The 25,329-nt window shown below is 42.2% G+C and overlaps 1 protein-coding gene across 1 annotated transcript in view; it reads right to left on the reverse strand.

Annotated features, from left to right (window-relative positions):
* The window catches only part of LOC137535630 (oocyte zinc finger protein XlCOF7.1-like), a 63,412-nt gene extending 38,277 nt beyond the window's left edge, over positions 1-25,135 (reverse strand). Inside the window, exons 1-2 of the mRNA XM_068257488.1 lie at positions 25,099-25,135; positions 7,954-8,095 (exon numbers count right to left, since the gene is read on the reverse strand). Of these exons, the coding sequence (XP_068113589.1) occupies positions 7,954-8,031 (78 nt within the window). The 5' untranslated portion in view covers positions 8,032-8,095; positions 25,099-25,135. The remainder of the gene's footprint in view (positions 1-7,953; positions 8,096-25,098) is intronic.
* Positions 25,136-25,329: the final 194 nt, after the last annotated feature.

A 25,329-nucleotide genomic window follows, 5' to 3' on the forward strand; every position in this document is an offset into this window, starting at 1 on the left:
GACGTCATGTGACCTTCCAGAATCCTCCTCACCTCTCCGGTCACCTGTGTGTTATATTACTAGAGATAAGTGATGTCATGTGACCTCCCAGAATCCTCCTCACCTCCCCGGCCACCAGTGTGTTATATTACTAGAGATAAGAGTGATGTCATGTGACCTCCCAGAATCCCCCTCACCTCTCTAGTCACCTGTGTGTTATATTACTAGAGATAAGAGTGATGTCATGTGACTTCCCAGAATCCTCCGCACCTCTCCGGTCACCTGTGTGTTATATTACTAGAGATAAGAGTGACGTCATGTGATCTCCCAAAATCCCCCTCACCTCTCCGGTCACCTGTGTGTTATATTACTAGAGATTGGAGTGACGTCATGTGACCTCCCAGAATCCTCCTCACCTCTCCGGTCACCTGTGTGTTATATTACTAGAGATAAGAGTGACGTCATGTGACCTCCCAGAATCCCCCTCACCTCTCCGGTCACCTGTGTGTTATATTACTAGAGATAAGAGTGACGTCATGTGACCTCCCAGAATCCCCCTCACCTCTCCGGTCACCTGTGTGTTATATTACTAGAGATAAGAGTGACGTCATGTGACCTCCCAGAATCCCCCTCACCTCTCCGGTCACCTGTGTGTTATATTACTAGAGATAAGAGTGACGTCATGTGACCTTCCAGAATCCCCCTCACCTCTCCGGTCACCTGTGTGTTATATTACTAGAGATAAGAGTGATGTCATGTGACCTCCCAGAATCCCCCTCACCTCTACAGTCACCTGTGTGTTATATTACTAGAGATAAGAGTGATGTCATGTGACCTCCAAAAATCTCGCTCACCTCTCCAGTCACCTGTGTGTTATATTAATAGAGATAAGAGTGACGTCATGTGACCTCCCAGAATCCCCCTCACCTCTCCAGTCACCTGCGTGTTATATTGCTAGAGATAAGAGTGATGTCATGTGACCTCCCAGAATCCCCCTCACCTCTCCGGTTACCTGTGTGTTATATTACTAGAGATAAGAGTGATGTCATGTGACCTCCCAGAATCCCCCCCCACCTCTCTGAACACCTGTGTGTTATATTACTAGAGATAAGAGTGACGTCATGTGACCTCCCAGAATCCCCTCACCTCTCCAGTCACCTGTGTGTTATATTGCTAGAGATAAGAGTGACGTCCTGGACCTCCCAGAATCCCCCTCACCTCTCCTGTCACCTGTGTGTTATATTGCTAGAGATAAGAGTGATGTCATGTGACCTCCCAGAATCCCCCTCACCTCTCCGGTCACCTGTGTGTTATATTACTAGAGATAAGAGTGATGTAATGTGACCTCCCAGAATCCTCCTCACCTCTCCAGTCACCTGTGTGTTATATTACTAGAGATAAGAGTGATGTCATGTGACCTCCCAGAATCCCCCTCACCTCTCCGGTCACCTGTGTGTTATATTACTAGAGATAAGAGTGATGTCATGTGACCTCTCAGAATCCTCCTCACCTCTCCGGTCACCTGTGTGTTATATTACTAGAGATAAGAGTGACGTCATGTGACCGCCCAGAATTCTCCTCACCTCTTCGGTCACCTGTGTGTTATATTACTAGAGATAAGAGTGATGTCATGTGACCTCCCAGAATCCCCCTCACCTCTCCAGTCACCTGTGTGTTATATTACTAGAGATAAGAGTGACGTCATGTGACCTCCCAGAATCCCGCTCACCTCTCCGGTCACCTGTGTGTTATATTACTAGAGAGAAGAGTGACGTCATGTGACCTCCCAGAATCCCCCTCACCTCTCCAGTCACCTGTGTGTTTTATTACTAGACATAAGAGTGATGTCATGTGATCTCCCAGGGTCCCCCTCACCTCTCCGGTCACCTGTGTGTTATATTACTAGAGATAGGAGTGACGTCATGTGACCTCCCAGAATCCTCCTCACCTCTCCGGTCACCTGTGTGTTATATTACTAGAGATAATAGTGACGTCATGTGACCTCCCAGAATCCCCCACACCTCTCCAGTCACCTGTGTGCTATATTACTAGAGATAAGAGTGACGTCATGTGACCTCCCAGAATCCTCCTCACCTCTCCGGTCACCTGTGTGTTATATTACTAGAGATAAGAGTGACGTCATGTGACCTCCCAGAATCCCCCTCACCTCTCCAGTCACCAGTGTGTTTTATTACTGGAGCTAATAGTGACGTCATGTGACCTCCCAGAATCTCCCTCACCTCTCCAGTCCCCTGTGTGTTTTATTACTAGAGATAAGAGTGATGTCATGTAATCTCCCAGAATACCCCTCACCTCTCCGGTCACCTGTGTGTTATATTACTGGAGATAAGAGTGACGTCATGTGACCTCCCAGAATCCCCCCCACCTCTCCGGTCACCTGTGTGTTATATTACTAGAGATAAGAGTGACGTCATGTGACCTCCCAGAATCCTCCTCACCTCTCCGGTTACCTGTGTGTTATATTACTAGAAATAAGTGCTGTCATGTGACCTCCCAGAATCCTCCTCACCTCTCCGGTCACCTGTGTGTTATATTACTAGAGATAAGAGTGACGTCATGTGACCTCCCAGAATCCCCCTCACCTCTCCGGTCACCTGTGTGTTATATTACTAGATATAAGAGTGACGTCATGTGACCTCCCAGAATCCCCCTCACCTCTCCGGCCACCCGTGTGTTATATTACTAGAGATAAGAGTGATGTCGTGTGACCTCCCAGAATCCCCCTCACCTCCCTGGCCACCAGTGTGTTATATTACTAGAGATAAGAGTGATGTCATGTGACCTCCCAGAATCCCCATCACCTCTCCAGTCACCTGTGTGTTATATTACTGGAGATAAGAGTGACGTCATGTGACCTCCCAGAATCCTCCTCACCTCTCCGGTCATCTGTGTGTTATATTACTAGAGATAAGAGTGACGTCATGTGACCTCCCAGAATCCCCCCCACCTCTCCGGTCACCTGTGTGTTATATTACTAGAGAGAAGAGTGACGTCATGTGACCTCCCAGAATCCCCCTCACCTCTCTAGTCACCTGTGTGTTATATTACTAGAGATAAGAGTGATGTCATGTGACTTCCCAGAATCCTCCTCACCTCTCCGGTCACCTGTGTGTTATATTACTAGAGATAAGAGTGACGTCATGTGACCTCCCAGAATCCCCCTCACCTCTCCGGTCACCTGTGTGTTATATTACTGGAGATAAGAGTGATGTCATGTGACCTCCCAGAATCCTCCTCACCTCTCCTGTCACCTGTGTGTTATATAACTAGAGATAAGAGTGATGTCATGTGACCTCCAAAAATCTCGCTCACCTCTCCAGTCACCTGTGTTATATTACTAGAGATAAGAGTGATGTCATGTGACCTCCCAGAATCCCCCTCACCTCTCCAGTCACCAGTGTGTTATATTGCTAGAGATAAGAGTGACGTCATGTGACATCTTAGAATCCCCCTCACCTCTCCAGTCACCTGTGAGTTATATTACTAGAGATAAGAGTGATGTCATGTGACCTCCCAGAATCCCCCTCACCTCTCCAGTCACCTGTGAGTTATATTACTAGAGATAAGAGTGATGTCATGTGACCTCCCAGAATCCCCCTCACCTCTCCAATCACCTGTGTGTTATATTACTAGAGATAAGAGTGATGTCATGTGACCTCCCAGAATCACCCTCACCTCTCCAGTCACCTGTGTGTTTTATTACTAGAGATAAGAGTGATGTCATGTGACCTCCCAGAATCCCCCTCACCTCTCCAGTCACCTGTGTGTTATATTACTAGAGATAAGAGTGATGTCATGTGACCTCCCAGATTTCCCCTCACCTCTCCGGTCACCTGTGTGTTATATTACTAGAGATAAGAGTGATGTCATGTGACCTCCCAGAATCCTCCTCACCTCTCCGGTCACCTGTGAGTTATATTACTAGAGATAAGAGTGATGTCATGTGACCTCCCAGATTCCCCCTCACCTCTCCGGTCACCTGTGTGTTATATTACTGGAGATAAGAGTGATGTCATGTGACCTCCCAGAATCCTCCTCACCTCTCCTGTCACCTGTGTGTTATATAACTAGAGATAAGAGTGATGTCATGTGACCTCCAAAAATCTCGCTCACCTCTCCAGTCACCTGTGTTATATTACTAGAGATAAGAGTGATGTCATGTGACCTCCCAGAATCCCCCTCACCTCTCCAGTCACCTGTGTGTTATATTGCTAGAGATAAGAGTGACGTCATGTGACCTCCCAGAATCCCCCTCACCTCTCCGGTCACCTGTGTGTTATATTACTAGAGATAAGAGTGATGTCATGTGACCTCCCAGAATCCCCCTCACCTCTCCAGTCACCTGTGTGTTATATTGCTAGAGATAAGAGTGACGTCATGTGACCTCCCAGAATCCCCCTCACCTCTCCAGTCACCTGTGAGTTATATTACTAGAGATAAGAGTGATGTCATGTGACCTCCCAGAATCCCCCTCACCTCTCCAGTCACCTGTGTGTTATATTACTAGAGATGGAGTGATGTCATGTGACCTCGCAGAATCCCCCTCACCTCTCCAGCCACCTGTGTGTTATATTACTAGAGATAAGAGTGACGTCATGTGACCTCCCTGAATCCTCCTCACCTCTCCAGTCACCTGTGTGTTATATTATTAGAAATAGAGTGATATCATGTGACCTTCCAGAATCCCCCTCACCTCTCCGGTCACCTGTGTGTTATATTACCAGAGATAAGAGTGATGTCATGTGACCTCCCAGAATCCTCCTCACCTCTCCGGTCACCTGTGTGTTTTATTACTAGAGAAAAGAGTGACGTCATGTGACCTCCCAGAATCCCCCTCACCTCTCCGGTCACCTGTGTGTTATATCACTAGAGATAAGAGTGACGTCATGTGACCTCCCAGAATCCCCATCTCCTCTCCAGTCACCTGTGTGTTATATTACTAGAGATAAGAGTGATGTCATGTGACCTCCCAGAATCCCCCTCTCCTCTCCGGTCACCTCCTGTGTGTTATATTACTAGAGATAAGAGTGACGTCATGTGACCTCCCAGAATCCCCCTCACCTCTCCGGTCACCTGTGTGTTATATTACTAGATATAAGAGTGATGTCATGTGACCTCCCAGAATCCCCCTCACCTCTCCGGTCACCTGTGTGTTGTATTACTAGATATAAGAGTGATGTCATGTGACCTCCCAGAATCCCCCTCACCTCTCCGGTCACCTGTGTGTTATACTACTAGAGATAAGAGTGATGTCATGTGACCTCCCAGAATCCCCCTCACCTCTCCAGTCACCTGTGTGTTATATTACCAGAGATAAGAGTGATGTCATGTGACCTCCCAGAATCCCTCTCTCCTCTCCAGTCACCTGTGTGTTATATTACTAAAGATAAGAGTGACGTCATGTGACCTCCCAGAATCCCCTTCTCCTCCCCAGTCACCTGTGTGTTATATTACTAGAGATAAGAATGATGTCATGTGACCTCCCAGAATCCCCCTCTCCTCTCCGGTCACCTCCTGTGTGTTATATTACTAGAGATAAGAGTGATGTAATGTGACCTCCCAGAATCCCCCTCACCTCTCCAGTCACCTGTGTGTTATATTACTAGAGATAAGAGTGACGTCATGTGACCTCCCAGAATCCCCCTCACCTCTCCAGTCACCTGTGTGTTATATTACTAGAGATAATAGTGACGTCATGTGACCTCCCAGAATCCTCCTCACCTCTCCAGTCACCTGTGTGTTATATTACTAGAGACAGAGTGATGTCATGTGACCTCCCAGAACCCCCCTCACCTCTCCGGTCACCTGTGTCTTATATTACTAGAGATAAGAGTGACGTCATGTGACCTCCCAGAATCCCCCTCAACTCTCCGGTCACCTGTGTGTTATATTACTAGAGATAAGAGTGACGTCATGTGACCTCCCAGAATACTCCTCACCTCTCCGGTTACCTGTGTGTTATATTACTGTTATATTACTAGAGATAAGAATGATGTCATGTGACCTCCCAGAATCCTCCTCACCTCTCCAGTCACCTGTATGTTATATTACTAGTGATAAGAGTGATGTCATGTGACCTCCCAGAATCCCCCTCACCTCTCCTGTCTCCTGTGTGTTATATTACTAGAGATTAGAGTTACGTCATGTGACCTCCCAGAATCCCCCTCACCTCTCCTGTCACCTGTGTGTTATATTACTAGAGATAAGAGTAATGTCATGTGACCTCCCAGAATCCCCCTCACCTCTCCAGTCACCTGTGTGTTATATTACTAGAGATAAGAGTGATGTCATGTGACCTCCCAGAATCCCCCTCACCTCTCCGGTCACCTGTGTGTTATATTACTAGAGGTAAGAGTGATGTCATGTGACCTCCCAGATTCCCCCTCACCTCTCCGGTCACCTGTGTGTTATATTACTAGAGAGAAGAGAGATGTCATGTGACCTCCCAGAATCCCCCTCACCTGTCCGGTCACCTGTGTGTTATTTTAATAGAGATAAGAGTGATGTCATGTGATCTCCCAGAATCCTCCTCACCTCTCCTGTCACCTGTGTGTTATATTACTAGAGATAAGAGTGACGTCATGTGACCTCCCAGAATCCCCCTCACCTCTCCGGTCCCCTGTGTGTTATATTACTAGAGATAAGAGTGATATCATGTGACCTCCCAGAATCCTCCTCACCTCTCCGGTCACCTGTGTGTTATATTACTAGAGATAAGAGTGATGTCATGTGACCTCCCAGAATCCCCCTCACCTCTCCCGTCACCTGTGTGTTATATTACTAGAGATAAGAGTGACGTCATGTGACCTCCCAGAATCCCCCTCACCTCTCCAGTTACCTGTGTGTTATATTACCAGAGATAAGAGTGACGTCATGTGACCTCCCAGAATCCCCCTCACCTCTCCAATCACCTGTGTGTTATATTACTAGAGATAAGAGTGATGTCATGTGACCTCCCAGAATCACCCTCACCTCTCCAGTCACCTGTGTGTTTTATTACTAGAGATAAGAGTGATGTCATGTGACCTCCCAGAATCCCCCTCACCTCTCCAGTCACCTGTGTGTTATATTACTAGAGATAAGAGTGATGTCATGTGACCTCCCAGATTTCCCCTCACCTCTCCGGTCACCTGTGTGTTATATTACTAGAGATAAGAGTGATATCATGTGACCTCCCGGAATCCCCCTCACCACTCCGGTCACCTGTGTGTTATATTACTAGAGATAAGAGTGATGTCATGTGACCTCCCAGATTCCCCCTCACCTCTCCGGTCACCTGTGTGTTATACTATTAGAGATAAGAGTGACGTCATGTGACCTCCCAGAATCCTCCTCACCTCTCCGGTCACCCGTGTGTTATATTACTAGAGGTAAGAGTGACGTCATGTGACCTCCCAGAATCCCCCTCACCTCTCCGGTCACCTGTGTGTTATATTACTAGAGATAAGAGTGATGTCATGTGACCTCCCAGAATCCCCCTCACCTCTCCGGTCACCTCCTGTGTGTTATATTACTAGAGATAAGAGTGACGTCATGTGACCTCCCAGAATCCCCCTCACCTCTCCAGTCACCTGTGTGTTATATTACTAGAGATAAGAGTGACGTCATGTGACCTCCCAGAATCCCCCTCACCTCTCCAGTCACCTGTGTGTTATATTACTAGAGATAAGAGTGACGTCATGTGACCTCCCAGAATCCCCCTCACCTCTCCAGTCACCTGTGTGTTATATTACTAGAGATAAGAGTGACGTCATGTGACCTCCCAGAATCCCCCTCACCTCTCCGGTCACCTGTCTGTTATATTACTAGAGATAAGAGTGATGTCATGTGACCTCCCAGAATCCCCCTCACCTCTCCAGTCACCTGTGTGTTTTAGTAATTGAGAAAAGAGCTGTGTGTGAGAAGTGTCACCTCCAAGAATCCTTTCCCGCCCACCTCTCTAACTCCCCCCACCTCTCCAGTTAGCAGGTAGACGATCTCCAATGTGAGCTTTAGGATTCTACTGGCTATTTCCTTTCTGTCTTTGTCCATCCTTGGAGGGAGTGGTCAGGCAGGTGATTGGATTTTAGGCAGCAGATGTCCACATGAGATCGCCCTGTATATAACAAAGAGAAGCCATATTATGCTGACATCACAGAGCTTTTACAAAGTTTTGTGGATTCCATATTTTTAATAAATATATTACAAGTACCTGGCTTGCTGCATTCAGTGGGAGTTACTTCCCCAGTGCAGAGCTGATCACCTGACTCCGCCCACTTCTACATCTGGTGTTACGTAACGCTTTGCGACTAACACTAACTGCAGCTTACCACTTCCTCCCTGCTTCACGTGTGAGACCGCCGCTTACCACTTCCTCCTCGCTTAACGCGCAAGACCGCCCCCTGCCACTTTCTCCCCGCTTCACGCGCGAGACCGCCGCCTGCCACTTTCTCCCCGCTTCACGTGCGAGACCGCCGCCTGCCACTTTCTCCCCGCTTCACGTGCGAGACCGCCGCCTGCCACTTCCTCCCCGCTTCACGCGCGAGACCGCCGTCCTGCCACTTTCTCCCCGCTTCACGTGCGAGACCGCCGCCTGCCACTTCCTCCCCGCTTCACGCGCGAGACCGCCCCCTGCCACTTTCTCCCCGCTTCACGCGCGAGACCGCCGCCTGCCACTTTCTCCCCGCTTCACGTGCGAGACCGCCGCCTGCCACTTCCTCCCCGCTTCACGTGCGAGACCGCCGTCCTGCCACTTTCTCCCCGCTTCACGTGCGAGACCGCCGCCTGCCACTTCCTCCCCGCTTCACGCGCGAGACCGCCGTCCTGCCACTTTCTCCCCGCTTCACGCGTGAGACCGCCGCCTGCCACTTTCTCCCAGCTTCATGCGTGAGACTACCACTTTCTCATTATTATCAGCCCACCATACATTACTATTATTCCCTATACCAGCCCTGTATTCTGTATATACAGGCTGTACAACTACTGCCATATTACACAGAGACTGACACACATATTACAGGTGATCACAGGTACCATAGTAGTGTTATTATCAGCCCTCCATACATTACTATTATTCTCTATATACCAGCCCTGTATTCTGTATATACAGGCTGTACAGCTACTGCCATATTACACAGAGACTGACACACATATTACAGGTGATCACAGGTACCATAGTAGTGTTATTATCAGCCCACCATACATTACTATTATTCTCTATATACCAGCCCTGTATTCTGTATATACAGGCTGTACAGCTACTGCAATATTACACAGAGACTGTCACACATATTACAGGTGATCACAGGTACCATAGTAGTGTTATTATCAGCCCTCCATACATTACTATTATTCTCTATATACCAGCCCTGTATTCTGTATATACAGGCTGTACAGCTACTGCCATATTACACAGAGACTGACACACATATTACAGGTGATCACAGGCACCATAGTAGTGTTATTATCAGCCCACCATACATTACTATTATTCTCTATATACCAGCCCTGTATTCTGTATATACAGGCTGTACAGCTACTGCCATATTACACAGAGACTGTCACACATATTACAGGTGATCACAGGTACCATAGTAGTGTTATTATCAGCCCACCATACATTACTATTATTCTCTATATACCAGCCCTGTATTCTGTATATACAGGCTGTACAACTACTGCCATATTACACAGAGACTGACACACATATTACAGGTGATCACAGGTACCATAGTAGTGTTATTATCAGCCCACCATACATTACTATTATTCTCTATACCAGCCCTGTATTCTGTATATACAGGCTGTACAACTACTGCCATATTACACAGAGACTGACACACATATTACAGGAGATCACAGGTACCATAGTAGTGTTATTATCAGCCCACCATACATTACTATTATTCTCTATATACCAGCTCTGTATTCTGTATATACAGGCTGTACAGCTACTGCCATATTACAGAGAGACTGACACACATATTACAGGTGATCACAGGTACCATAGTAGTGTTATTATCAGCCCACCATACATTACTATTATTCTCTATACCAGCCCTGTATTCTGTATATACAGGCTGTACAGCTACTGCCATATTACACAGAGACTGTCACACATATTACAGGAGATCACAGGTACCATAGTAGTGTTATTATCAGCCCACCATACATTACTATTATTCTCTATATACCAGCCCTGTATTCTGTATATACAGGCTGTACAGCTACTGCCATATTACACAGAGACTGTCACACATATTACAGGTGATCACAGGTACCATAGTAGTGTTATTATCAGCCCACCATACATTACTATTATTCTCTATATACCAGCCCTGTATTCTGTATATACAGGCTGTACAGCTACTGCCATATTACACAGAGACTGTCACACATATTACAGGAGATCACAGGTACCATAGTAGTGTTATTATCAGCCCAACATACATTACTATTATTCTCTATATACCAGCTCTGTATTCTGTATATACAGGCTGTACAGCTACTGCCATATTACAGAGAGACTGACACACATATTACAGGTAATCACAGGTACCATAGTAGTGTTATTATCAGCCCACCATACATTACTATTATTCCCTATATACCAGCCCTGTATTCTGTATATACAGGCTGTACAACTACTGCCATATTACACAGACTGACACACATATTACAGGAGATCACAGGCACCATAGTAGTGTTATTATCAGCCCTCCATACATTACTATTATTCTCTATATACCAGCCCTGTATTCTGTATATACAAGCTGTACAACTACTGCCATATTACACAGAGACTGACACACATATTACAGGAGATCACAGGTACCATAGTAGTGTTATTATCAGCCCACCATACATTACTATTATTCTCTATATACCAGCCCTGTATTCTGTATATACAGGCTGTACAGCTACTGCCATATTACACAGAGACTGTCACACATATTACAGGTGATCACAGGTACCATAGTAGTGTTATTATCAGCCCACCATACATTACTATTATTCTCTATACCAGCCCTGTATTCTGTATATACAGGCTGTACAGCTACTGCCATATTACACAGAGACTGACACACATATTACAGGAGATCACAGGTACCATAGTAGTGTTATTATCAGCCCTCCATACATTACTATTATTCTCTATATACCAGCCCTGTATTCTGTATATACAGGCTGTACAGCTACTGCCATATTACACAGAGACTGACACACATGATACAGGTGATCACAGGTACCATAGTAGTGTTATTATCAGCCCACCATACATTACTATTATTCTCTATATACCAGCCCTGTATTCTGTATATACAGGCTGTACAACTACTGCCATATTACACAGAGACTGACACACATATTACAGGTGATCACAGGTACCATAGTAGTGTTATTATCAGCCCCCCATACATTACTATTATTCTCTATATACCAGCCCTGTATTCTGTATATACAGGCTGTACAACTACTGCCAGATTACACAGAGACTGACACACATATTACAGGTGATCACAGGTACCATAGTAGTGTTATTATCAGCCCACCATACATTACTATTATTCTCTATATACCAGCCCTGTATTCTGTATATACAGGCTGTACAGCTACTACCATATTACACAGAGACTGTCACACATATTACAGGTGATCACAGGTACCATAGTAGTGTTATTATCAGCCCACCATACATTACTATTATTCTCTATATACCAGCCCTGTATTCTGTATATACAGGCTGTACAACTACTGCCATATTACACAGAGACTGTCACACATATTACAGGTGATCACAGGTACCATAGTAGTGTTATTATCAGCCCACCATACATTACTATTATACTCTATATACCAGCACTGTATTCTGTATATACAGGCTGTACAGCTACCGCCATATTACACAGAGACTGTCACACATATTACAGGAGATCACAGGCACCATAGTAGTGTTATTATCAGCCCTCCATACATTACTATTATTCTCTATATCCCAGCCCTGTATTCTGTATATACAGGCTGTACAACTACTGCCATATTACACAGAGACTGACACATATATTACAGGTGATCACAGGTACCATAGTAGTGTTATTATCAGCCCACCATACATTACTATTATTCTCTATATACCAGCCCTGTATTCTGTATATACAGGCTGTACAGCTACTGCCATATTACACAGAGACTGTCACACATATTACAGGTGATCACAGGTACCATAGTAGTGTTATTATCAGCCCACCATACATTACTTTTATTCCCTATATACCAGCCCTGTATTCTGTATATACAGGCTGTACAACTACTGCCATATTACACAGAGACTGACACACATATTACAGGAGATCACAGGTACCATAGTAGTGTTATTATCAGCCCCCCATACATTACTATTATTCTCTATATACCAGCCCTGTATTCTGTATATACAGGCTGTACAACTACTGCCATATTACACAGAGACTGTCACACATATTACAGGTGATCACAGGCACCATAGTAGTGTTATTATCAGCCCTCCATACATTACTATTATTCTCTATATACCAGCCCTGTATTCTGTATATACAGGCTGTACAGCTACTGCCATATTACACAGAGACTGACACACATATTACAGGAGATCACAGGTACCATAGTAGTGTTATTATCAGCCCACCATACATTACTATTATTCTCTATATACCAGCCCTGTATTCTGTATATACAGGCTGTACAACTACTGCCAGATTACACAGAGACTGACACACATATTACAGGTGATCACAGGTACCATAGTAGTGTTATTATCAGCCCTCCATACATTACTATTATTCTCTATATACCAGCCCTGTATTCTGTATATACAGGCTGTACAACTACTGCCATATTACACAGAGACTGACACACATATTACAGGTGATCACAGGTACCATAGTAGTGTTATTATCAGCCCTCCATACATTACTATTATTCTCTATATACCAGCCCTGTATTCTGTATATACAGGCTGTACAACTACTGCCATATTACACAGAGACTGACACACATATTACAGGAGATCACAGGTACCATAGTAGTGTTATTATCAGCCCACCATACATTACTATTATTCTCTATACCAGCCCTGTATTCTGTATATACAGGCTGTACAACTACTGCCATATTACACAGAGACTGACACACATATTACAGGTGATCACAGGTACCATAGTAGTGTTATTATCAGCCCACCATACATTACTATTATTCTCTATACCAGCCCTGTATTCTGTATATACAGGCTGTACAGCTACTGCCATATTACACAGAGACTGACACACATATTACAGGTGATCACAGGTACCATAGTAGTGTTATTATCAGCCCACCATACATTACTATTATTCTCTATATACCAGCCCTGTATTCTGTATATACAGGCTGTACACCTACTGCCATATTACACAGAGACTGTCACACATATTACAGGTGATCACAGGTACCATAGTAGTGTTATTATCAGCCCACCATACATTACTATTATTCTCTATATACCAGCCCTGTATTCTGTATATACAGGCTGTACAGCTACTGCCATATTACACAGAGACTGACACACATATTACAGGAGATCACAGGTACCATAGTAGTGTTATTATCAGCCCACCATACATTACTATTATTCTCTATATACCAGCCCTGTATTCTGTATATACAGGCTGTACAGCTACTGCCATATTACACAGAGACTGACACACATATTACAGGAGATCACAGGTACCATAGTAGTGTTATTATCAGCCCACCATACATTACTATTATTCTCTATACCAGCCCTGTATTCTGTATATACAGGCTGTACAACTACTGCCATATTACACAGAGACTGACACACATATTACAGGTGATCACAGGTACCATAGTAGTGTTATTATCAGCCCACCATACATTACTATTATTCTCTATACCAGCCCTGTATTCTGTATATACAGGCTGTACAGCTACTGCCATATTACACAGAGACTGACACACATATTACAGGTGATCACAGGTACCATAGTAGTGTTATTATCAGCCCACCATACATTACTATTATTCTCTATACCAGCCCTGTATTCTGTATATACAGGCTGTACAGCTACTGCCATATTACACAGAGACTGACACACATATTACAGGTGATCACAGGTACCATAGTAGTGTTATTATCAGCCCACCATACATTACTATTATTCTCTATATACCAGCCCTGTATTCTGTATATACAGGCTGTACACCTACTGCCATATTACACAGAGACTGTCACACATATTACAGGTGATCACAGGTACCATAGTAGTGTTATTATCAGCCCACCATACATTACTATTATTCTCTATATACCAGCCCTGTATTCTGTATATACAGGCTGTACAACTACTGCCATATTACACAGAGACTGACACACATATTACAGGTGATCACAGGTACCATAGTAGTGTTATTATCAGCCCTCCATACATTACTATTATTCTCTATATACCAGCCCTGTATTCTGTATATACAGGCTGTACAACTACTGCCATATTACACAGAGACTGACACACATATTACAGGAGATCACAGGTACCATAGTAGTGTTATTATCAGCCCACCATACATTACTATTATTCTCTATACCAGCCCTGTATTCTGTATATACAGGCTGTACAACTACTGCCATATTACACAGAGACTGACACACATATTACAGGTGATCACAGGTACCATAGTAGTGTTATTATCAGCCCACCATACATTACTATTATTCTCTATACCAGCCCTGTATTCTGTATATACAGGCTGTACAGCTACTGCCATATTACACAGAGACTGACACACATATTACAGGTGATCACAGGTACCATAGTAGTGTTATTATCAGCCCACCATACATTACTATTATTCTCTATATACCAGCCCTGTATTCTGTATATACAGGCTGTACACCTACTGCCATATTACACAGAGACTGTCACACATATTACAGGTGATCACAGGTACCATAGTAGTGTTATTATCAGCCCACCATACATTACTATTATTCTCTATATACCAGCCCTGTATTCTGTATATACAGGCTGTACAGCTACCGCCATATTACACAGAGACTGTCACACATATTACAGGAGATCACAGGCACCATAGTAGTGTTATTATCAGCCCTCCATACATTACTATTATTCTCTATATCCCAGCCCTGTATTCTGTATATACAGGCTGTACAACTACTGCCATATTACACAGAGACTGACACATATATTACAGGTGATCACAGGCACCATAGTAGTGTTATTATCAGCCCACCATACATTACTATTATTCTCTATATACCAGCCCTGTATTCTGTATATACAGGCTGTACAGATACTGCCATATTACAGAGAGACTGACACACATATTACAGGTGATCACAGGTACCATAGTAGTGTTATTATCAGCCCTCCATACATTACTATTATTCTCTATATACCAGCCCTGTATTCTGTATATACAGGCTGTACAACTACTGCCATATTACACAGAGACTGACACACATATTACAGGTGATCACAGGCACCATAGTAGTGTTATTATCAGCCCTCCATACATTACTATTATTCTCTATATACCAGCCCTGTATTCTGTATATACAGGCTGTACAGCTACTGCCATATTACACAGAGACTGTCACACATATTACAGGTGATCACAGGTACCATAGTAGTGTTATTATCAGCCCTCCATACATTACTATTATTCTCTATATACCAGCACTGTATTCTGTATATACAGGCTGTACAACTACTGCCATATTACACAGAGACTGACACACATATTACAGGTGATCACAGGCACCATAGTAGTGTTATTATCAGCCCTCCATACATTACTATTATTCTCTATATACCAGCCCTGTATTCTGTATATACAGGCTGTACAACTACTGCCATATTACACAGAGACTGACACACATATTACAGGTGATCACAGGTACCATAGTAGTGTTATTATCAGACCACCATACATTACTATTATTCTCTATATACCAGCCCTGTATTCTGTATATACAGGCTGTACAGCTACTGCCATATTACACAGAGACTGTCACACATATTACAGGAGATCACAGGTACCATAGTAGTGTTATTATCAGCCCACCATACATTACTATTATTCTCTATATACCAGCACTGTATTCTGTATATAGAGGCTGTACAGCTACTGCCATATTACACAGAGACTGTCACACATATTACAGGTGATCACAGGTACCATAGTAGTGTTATTATCAGCCCACCATACATTACTATTATTCTCTATATACCAGCACTGTATTCTGTATATAGAGGCTGTACAACTACTGCCATCTTACACAGAGACTGACACACATATTACAGGTGATCACAGGTACCATAGTAGTGTTATTATCAGCCCACCATACATTACTATTATTCTCTATATACCAGCACTGTATTCTGTATATAGAGGCTGTACAACTACTGCCATATTACACAGAGACTGACACACATATTACAGGTGATCACAGGTACCATAGTAGTGTTATTATCAGCCCTCCATACATTACTATTATTCTCTATATACCAGCACTGTATTCTGTATATACAGGCTGTACAACTACTGCCATATTACAGAGAGACTGACACACATATTACAGGTGATCACAGGTACCATAGTAGTGTTATTATCAGCCCACCATACATTACTATTATTCTCTATACCAGCCCTGTATTCTGTATATACAGGCTGTACAACTACTGCCATATTACACAGAGACTGACACACATATTACAGGAGATCACAGGTACCATAGTAGTGTTATTATCAGCCCTCCATACATTACTATTATTCTCTATATACCAGCCCTGTATTCTGTATATACAGGCTGTACAGCTACAGCCATATTACACAGAGACTGACACACATATTACAGGTGATCACAGGCACCATAGTAGTGTTATTATCAGCCCACCATACATTACTATTATTCTCTATATACCAGCCCTGTATTCTGTATATACAGGCTGTACAGCTACTGCCATATTACACAGAGACTGACACACATATTACAGGAGATCACAGGTACCATAGTAGTGTTATTATCAGCCCACCATACATTACTATTATTCTCTATATACCAGCCCTGTATTCTGTATATACAGGCTGTACAACTACTGCCATATTACACAGAGACTGACACACATATTACAGGTGATCCCATGTACCATAGTAGTGTTATTATCAGCCCTCCATACATTACTATTATTCTCTATATACCAGCCCTGTATTCTGTATATACAGGCTGTACAGCTACTGCCATATTACACAGAGACTGACACACATATTACAGGTGATCACAGGCACCATAGTAGTGTTATTATCAGCCCTCCATACATTACTATTATTCTCTATATACCAGCCCTGTATTCTGTATATACAGGCTGTACAGCTACTGCCATATTACACAGAGACTGACACACATACTACAGGTGATCACAGGTACCATAGTAGTGTTATTATCAGCCCACCATACATTACTATTATTCTCTATACCAGCCCTGTATTCTGTATATACAGGCTGTACAACTACTGCCATATTACACAGAGACTGTCACACATATTACAGGTGATCACAGGTACCATAGTAGTGTTATTATCAGCCCTCCATACATTACTATTATTCTCTATATACCAGCACTGTATTCTGTATATACAGGCTGTACAGCTACTGCCATATTACACAGAGACTGACACACATATTACAGGTGATCACAGGTACCATAGTAGTGTTATTATCAGCCCACCATACATTACTATTATTCTCTATACCAGCCCTGTATTCTGTATATACAGGCTGTACAACTACTGCCATATTACACAGAGACTGACACACACACATATTACAGGTGATCACAGGCACCATAGTAGTGTTATTATCAGCTCACCATACATTACTATTATTCTCTATATACCAGCACTGTATTCTGTATATACAGGCTGTACAGCTACTGCCATATTACACAGAGACTGACACACATATTACAGGTGATCACAGGTACCATAGTAGTGTTATTATCAGCCCTCCATACATTACTATTATTCTCTATATACCAGCCCTGTATTCTGTATATACAGGCTGTACAACTACTGCCATATTACACAGAGACTGTCACACATATTACAGGTGATCACAGGTACCATAGTAGTGTTATTATCAGCCCACCATACATTACTATTATTCTCTATATACCAGCCCTGTATTCTGTATATACAGGCTGTACAGCTACTGCCATATTACACAGAGACTGACACACATATTACAGGTGATCACAGGTACCATAGTAGTGTTATTATCAGCCCTCCATACATTACTATTATTCTCTATATACCAGCACTGTATTCTGTATATACAGGCTGTACAGCTACTGCCATATTACACAGAGACTGACACACATATTACAGGAGATCACAGGCACCATAGTAGTGTTATCAGCCCTCCATACATTACTATTATTCTCTATATACCAGCCCTGTATTCTGTATATACAGGCTGTACAGCTACTGCCATATTACACAGAGACTGACACACATATTACAGGAGATCACAGGTACCATAGTAGTGTTATTATCAGCCCACCATACATTACTATTATTCTCTATATACCAGCACTGTATTCTGTATATACAGGCTGTACAGCTACTGCCATATTACACAGAGACTGACACACATATTACAGGTGATCACAGGCACCATAGTAGTGTTATTATCAGCCCTCCATACATTACTATTATTCTCTATACCAGCCCTGTATTCTGTATATACAGGCTGTACAACTACTGCCATATTACACAGAGACTGACACACATATTACAGGTGATCACAGGTACCATAGTAGTGTTATTATCAGCCCTCCATACATTACTATTATTCTCTATACCAGCCCTGTATTCTGTATATACAGGCTGTACAGCTACTGCCATATTACACAGAGACTGTCACACATATTACAGGTGATCACAGGTACCATAGTAGTGTTATTATCAGCCCTCCATACATTACTATTATTCTCTATATACCAGCCCTGTATTCTGTATATACAGGCTGTACAGCTACTGCTATTTTACACAGAGACTGACACACATATTACAGGAGATCACAGGTACCATAGTAGTGTTATTATCAGCCCACCATACATTACTATTATTCTCTATATACCAGCCCTGTATTCTGTATATACAGGCTGTACAACTACTGCTATATTACACAGAGACTGACACACATATTACAGGAGATCACAGGTACCATAGTAGTGTTATTATCAGCCCACCATACATTACTATTATTCTCTATATACCAGCACTGTATTCTGTATATACAGGCTGTACAGCTACTGCCATATTACACAGAGACTGACACACATATTACAGGTGATCACAGGTACCATAGTAGTGTTATTATCAGCCCACCATACATTACTATTATTCTCTATATACCAGCACTGTATTCTGTATATACAGGCTGTACAGCTACTGCCATATTACACAGAGACTGACACACATATTACAGGTGATCACAGGTACCATAGTAGTGTTATTATCAGCCCACCATACATTACTATTATTCTCTATACACCAGCCCTGTATTCTGTATATACAGGCTGTACAACTACTGCCATATTACACAGAGACTGACACACATATTACAGGTGATCACAGGTACCATAGTAGTGTTATTATCAGCCCTCCATACATTACTATTATTCTCTATATACCAGCACTGTATTCTGTATATACAGGCTGTACAGCTACTGCCATATTACACAGAGACTGTCACACATATTACAGGAGATCACAGGTACCATAGTAGTGTTATTATCAGCCCACCATACATTACTATTATTCTCTATACCAGCCCTGTATTCTGTATATACAGGCTGTACAACTACTGCCATATTACACAGAGACTGTCACACATATTACAGGTGATCACAGGTACCATAGTAGTGTTATTATCAGCCCACCATACATTACTATTATTCTCTCTATACCAGCCCTGTATTCTGTATATACAGGCTGTACAGCTACTGCCATATTACACAGAGACTGTCACACATATTACAGGAGATCACAGGCACCATAGTAGTGTTATTATCAGCCCTCCATACATTACTATTATTCTCTATACACCAGCCCTGTATTCTGTATATACAGGCTGTACAGCTACTGCCATATTACACAGAGACTGACACACATATTACAGGAGATCACAGGTACCATAGTAGTGTTATTATCAGCCCTCCATACATTACTATTATTCTCTATACACCAGCCCTGTATTCTGTATATACAGGCTGTACAACTACTGCCATATTACACAGAGACTGACACACATATTACAGGTGATCACAGGTACCATAGTAGTGTTATTATCAGCCCTCCATACATTACTATTATTCTCTATATACCAGCACTGTATTCTGTATATACAGGCTGTACAGCTACTGCCATATTACACAGAGACTGACACACATATTACAGGTGATCACAGGTACCATAGTAGTGTTATTATCAGCCCCCCATACATTACTATTATTCTCTATACACCAGCCCTGTATTCTGTATATACAGGCTGTACAACTACTGCCATATTACACAGAGACTGTCACACATATTACAGGAGATCACAGGTACCATAGTAGTGTTATTATCAGCCCTCCATACATTACTATTATTCTCTATATACCAGCCCTGTATTCTGTATATACAGGCTGTACAACTACTGGCATATTACACAGAGACTGTCACACATATTACAGGTGATCACAGGTACCATAGTAGTGTTATTATCAGCCCTCCATACATTACTATTATTCTCTATATACCAGCACTGTATTCTGTATATACAGGCTGTACAGCTACTGCCATATTACACAGAGACTGACACACATATTACAGGTGATCACAGGTACCATAGTAGTGTTATTATCAGCCCACCATACATTACTATTATTCTCTATATACCAGCCCTGTATTCTGTATATACACTGTACAGCTACTGCCATATTACACAGAGACTGACACACATATTACAGGTGATCACAGGTACCATAGTAGTGTTATTATCAGCCCTCCATACATTACTATTATTCTCTATATACCAGCCCTGTATTCTGTATATACAGGCTGTACAGCTACTGCCATATTACACAGAGACTGTCACACATATTACAGGTGATCACAGGTACCATAGTAGTGTTATTATCAGCCCTCCATACATTACTATTATTCTCTATATACCAGCACTGTATTCTGTATATACAGGCTGTACAGCTACTGCCATATTACACAGAGACTGACACACATATTACAGGTGATCACAGGTACCATAGTAGTGTTATTATCAGCCCTCCATACATTACTATTATTCTCTATACCAGCCCTGTATTCTGTATATACAGGCTGTACAACTACTGCCATATTACACAGAGACTGACACACATATTACAGGAGATCACAGGTACCATAGTAGTGTTATTATCAGCCCACCATACATTACTATTATTCTCTATATACCAGCACTGTATTCTGTATATACAGGCTGTACAACTACTGCCATATTACACAGAGACTGTCACACATATTACAGGAGATCACAGGCACCATAGTAGTGTTATCAGCCCTCCATACATTACTATTATTCTCTATATACCAGCCCTGTATTCTGTATATACAGGCTGTACACCTACTGCCATATTACACAGAGACTGACACACATATTACAGGAGATCACAGGTACCATAGTAGTGTTATTATCAGCCCACCATACATTACTATTATTCTCTATATACCAGCCCTGTATTCTGTATATACAGGCTGTACAACTACTGCCATATTACACAGAGACTGACACACATATTACAGGTGATCACAGGTACCATAGTAGTGTTATTATCAGCCCACCATACATTACTATTATCCTCTATATACCAGCCCTGTATTCTGTATATACAGGCTGTACAGCTACTGCCATATTACACAGAGACTGACACACATATTACAGGTGATCACAGGTACCATAGTAGTGTTATTATCAGCCCACCATACATTACTATTATTCTATATACCAGCCCTGTATTCTGTATATACAGGCTGTACAGCTACTGCCATATTACACAGAGAATGACACACATATTACAGGTGATCACAGGTACCATAGTAGTGTTATTATCAGCCCTCCATACATTACTATTATTCTCTATATACCAGCCCTGTATTCTGTATATACAGGCTGTACAACTACTGCCATATTACACAGAGACTGTCACACATATTACAGGTGATCACAGGCACCATAGTAGTGTTATTATCAGCCCACCATACATTACAATTATTCTCTATATACCAGCCCTGTATTCTGTATATACAGGCTGTACAACTACTGCCATATTACACAGAGACTGTCACACATATTACAGGAGATCACAGGTACCATAGTAGTGTTATTATCAGCCCACCATACATTACTATTATTCTCTATATACCAGCCCTGTATTCTGTATATACAGGCTGTACAGCTACTGCCATATTACACAGAGACTGACACACATATTACAGGTGATCACAGGTACCATAGTAGTGTTATTATCAGCCCTCCATACATTACTATTATTCTCTATATACCAGCCCTGTATTCTGTATATACACTGTACAGCTACTGCCATATTACACAGAGACTGTCACACATATTACAGGTGATCACAGGCACCATAGTAGTGTTATTATCAGCCCACCATACATTACTATTATTCTCTATATACCAGCCCTGTATTCTGTATATACAGGCTGTACAGCTACTGCCATATTACACAGAGACTGTCACACATATTACAGGAGATCACAGGTACCATAGTAGTGTTATTATCAGCCCTCCATACATTACTATTATTCTCTATATACCAGCCCTGTATTCTGTATATACACTGTACAGCTACTGCCATATTACACAGAGACTGACACACATATTACAGGTGATCACAGGTACCATAGTAGTGTTATTATCAGCCCACCATACATTACTATTATTCCCTATATACCAGCCCTGTATTCTGTATATACAGGCTGTACAACTACTGCCATATTACACAGAGACTGACACACATATTACAGGTGATCACAGGTACCATAGTAGTGTTATTATCAGCCCACCATACATTACTATTATTCTCTATATACCAGCCCTGTATTCTGTATATACAGGCTGTACAGCTACTGCCATATTACACAGAGACTGACACACATATTACAGGTGATCACAGGTACCATAGTAGTGTTATTATCAGCCCACCATACATTACTATTATTCTCTATATACCAGCCCTGTATTCTGTATATACAGGCTGTACAGCTACTGCCATATTACACAGAGACTGACACACATATTACAGGTGATCACAGGTACCATAGTAGTGTTATTATCAGCCCACCATACATTACTATTATTCTATATACCAGCCCTGTATTCTGTATATACAGGCTGTACAGCTACTGCCATATTACACAGAGACTGACACACATATTACAGGTGATCACAGGTACCATAGTAGTGTTATTATCAGCCCACCATACATTACTATTATTCTCTATATACCAGCCCTGTATTCTGTATATACAGGCTGTACACCTACTGCCATATTACACAGAGACTGACACACATATTACAGGTGATCACAGGTACCATAGTAGTGTTATTATCAGCCCACCATACATTACTACTATTCTCTATATACCAGCCCTGTATTCTGTATATACACTGTACAGCTACTGCCATATTACACAGAGACTGACACACATATTACAGGAGATCACAGGTACCATAGTAGTGTTATTATCAGCCCTCCATACATTACTATTATTCTCTATATACCAGCCCTGTATTCTGTATATACAGGCTGTACAGCTACTGCCATATTACACAGAGACTGACACACATATTACAGGAGATCACAGGTACCATAGTAGTGTTATTATCAGCCCTCCATACATTACTATTATTCTCTATACCAGCCCTGTATTCTGTATATACAGGCTGTACAGCTACTGCTATATTACACAGAGACTGACACACATATTACAGGTGATCACAGGTACCATAGTAGTGTTATTATCAGCCCCCCATACATTACTATTATTCCCTATACCAGCCCTGTATTCTGTATATACAGGCTGTACAGCTACTGCCATATTACACAGAGACTGACACACATATTACAGGTGATCACAGGTACCATAGTAGTGTTATTATCAGCCCACCATACATTACTATTATTCTCTATACCAGCCCTGTATTCTGTATATACAGGCTGTACAACTACTGCCATATTACACAGAGACTGACACACATATTACAGGTGATCACATAGTAGTGTTATTATCAGCCCCCCATACATTACTATTATTCTCTATATACCAGCCCTGTATTCTGTATATACAGCCTGTACAGCTACTGCCATATTACACAGAGACTGACACACATATTACAGGTGATCACAGGTACCATAGTAGTGTTATTATCAGCCCACCATACATTACTATTATTCTCTATATACCAGCCCTGTATTCTGTATATACAGGCTGTACAGCTACTGCCATATTACACAGAGACTGACACACATATTACAGGTGATCACAGGTACCATAGTAGTGTTATTATCAGCCCACCATACATTACTATTATTCTCTATATACCAGCACTGTATTCTGTATATACAGGCTGTACAGCTACTGCCATATTACACAGAGACTGACACACATATTACAGGTGATCACAGGTACCATAGTAGTGTTATTATCAGCCCACCATACATTACTATTATTCTCTATATACCAGCACTGTATTCTGTATATACAGGCTGTACAGCTACTGCCATATTACACAGAGACTGACACACATATTACAGGTGATCACAGGTACCATAGTAGTGTTATTAATATAGGTAATCAGCCCATGATACATTATTATTATACCCATAGTAGTAGCATTATGCTGCCATATAATATCTGCACCTGATAGTTCCTAGCCTGTATACTAGTAACAATGTCACATCATTTCTAACATGCACACAACAGTGTCTTTACCTCTCAGTAGATCAGCAGAGGGACACCATTTAGGGAGACACAGGAAGCAGTGACATCACAGCTCCAGAAATGATGGGAATTGTAGTCAGGGCTTCTGTAGACACTTTTATGGTGTGATGTAGGCTGAGGTTTCCCTCTAGTGCTGAGCAGGAGATGTCACATGACTTGGACCAGCCTATCAGAGGAGGGGGAAGGTAAACAATAGACAATAGAGGCAGAAGCTGTGACAGG

Source organism: Hyperolius riggenbachi, chromosome 10 (genome assembly GCF_040937935.1).
Source record: "Hyperolius riggenbachi isolate aHypRig1 chromosome 10, aHypRig1.pri, whole genome shotgun sequence".
NCBI classification, from domain to species: domain Eukaryota; kingdom Metazoa; phylum Chordata; class Amphibia; order Anura; family Hyperoliidae; genus Hyperolius; species Hyperolius riggenbachi.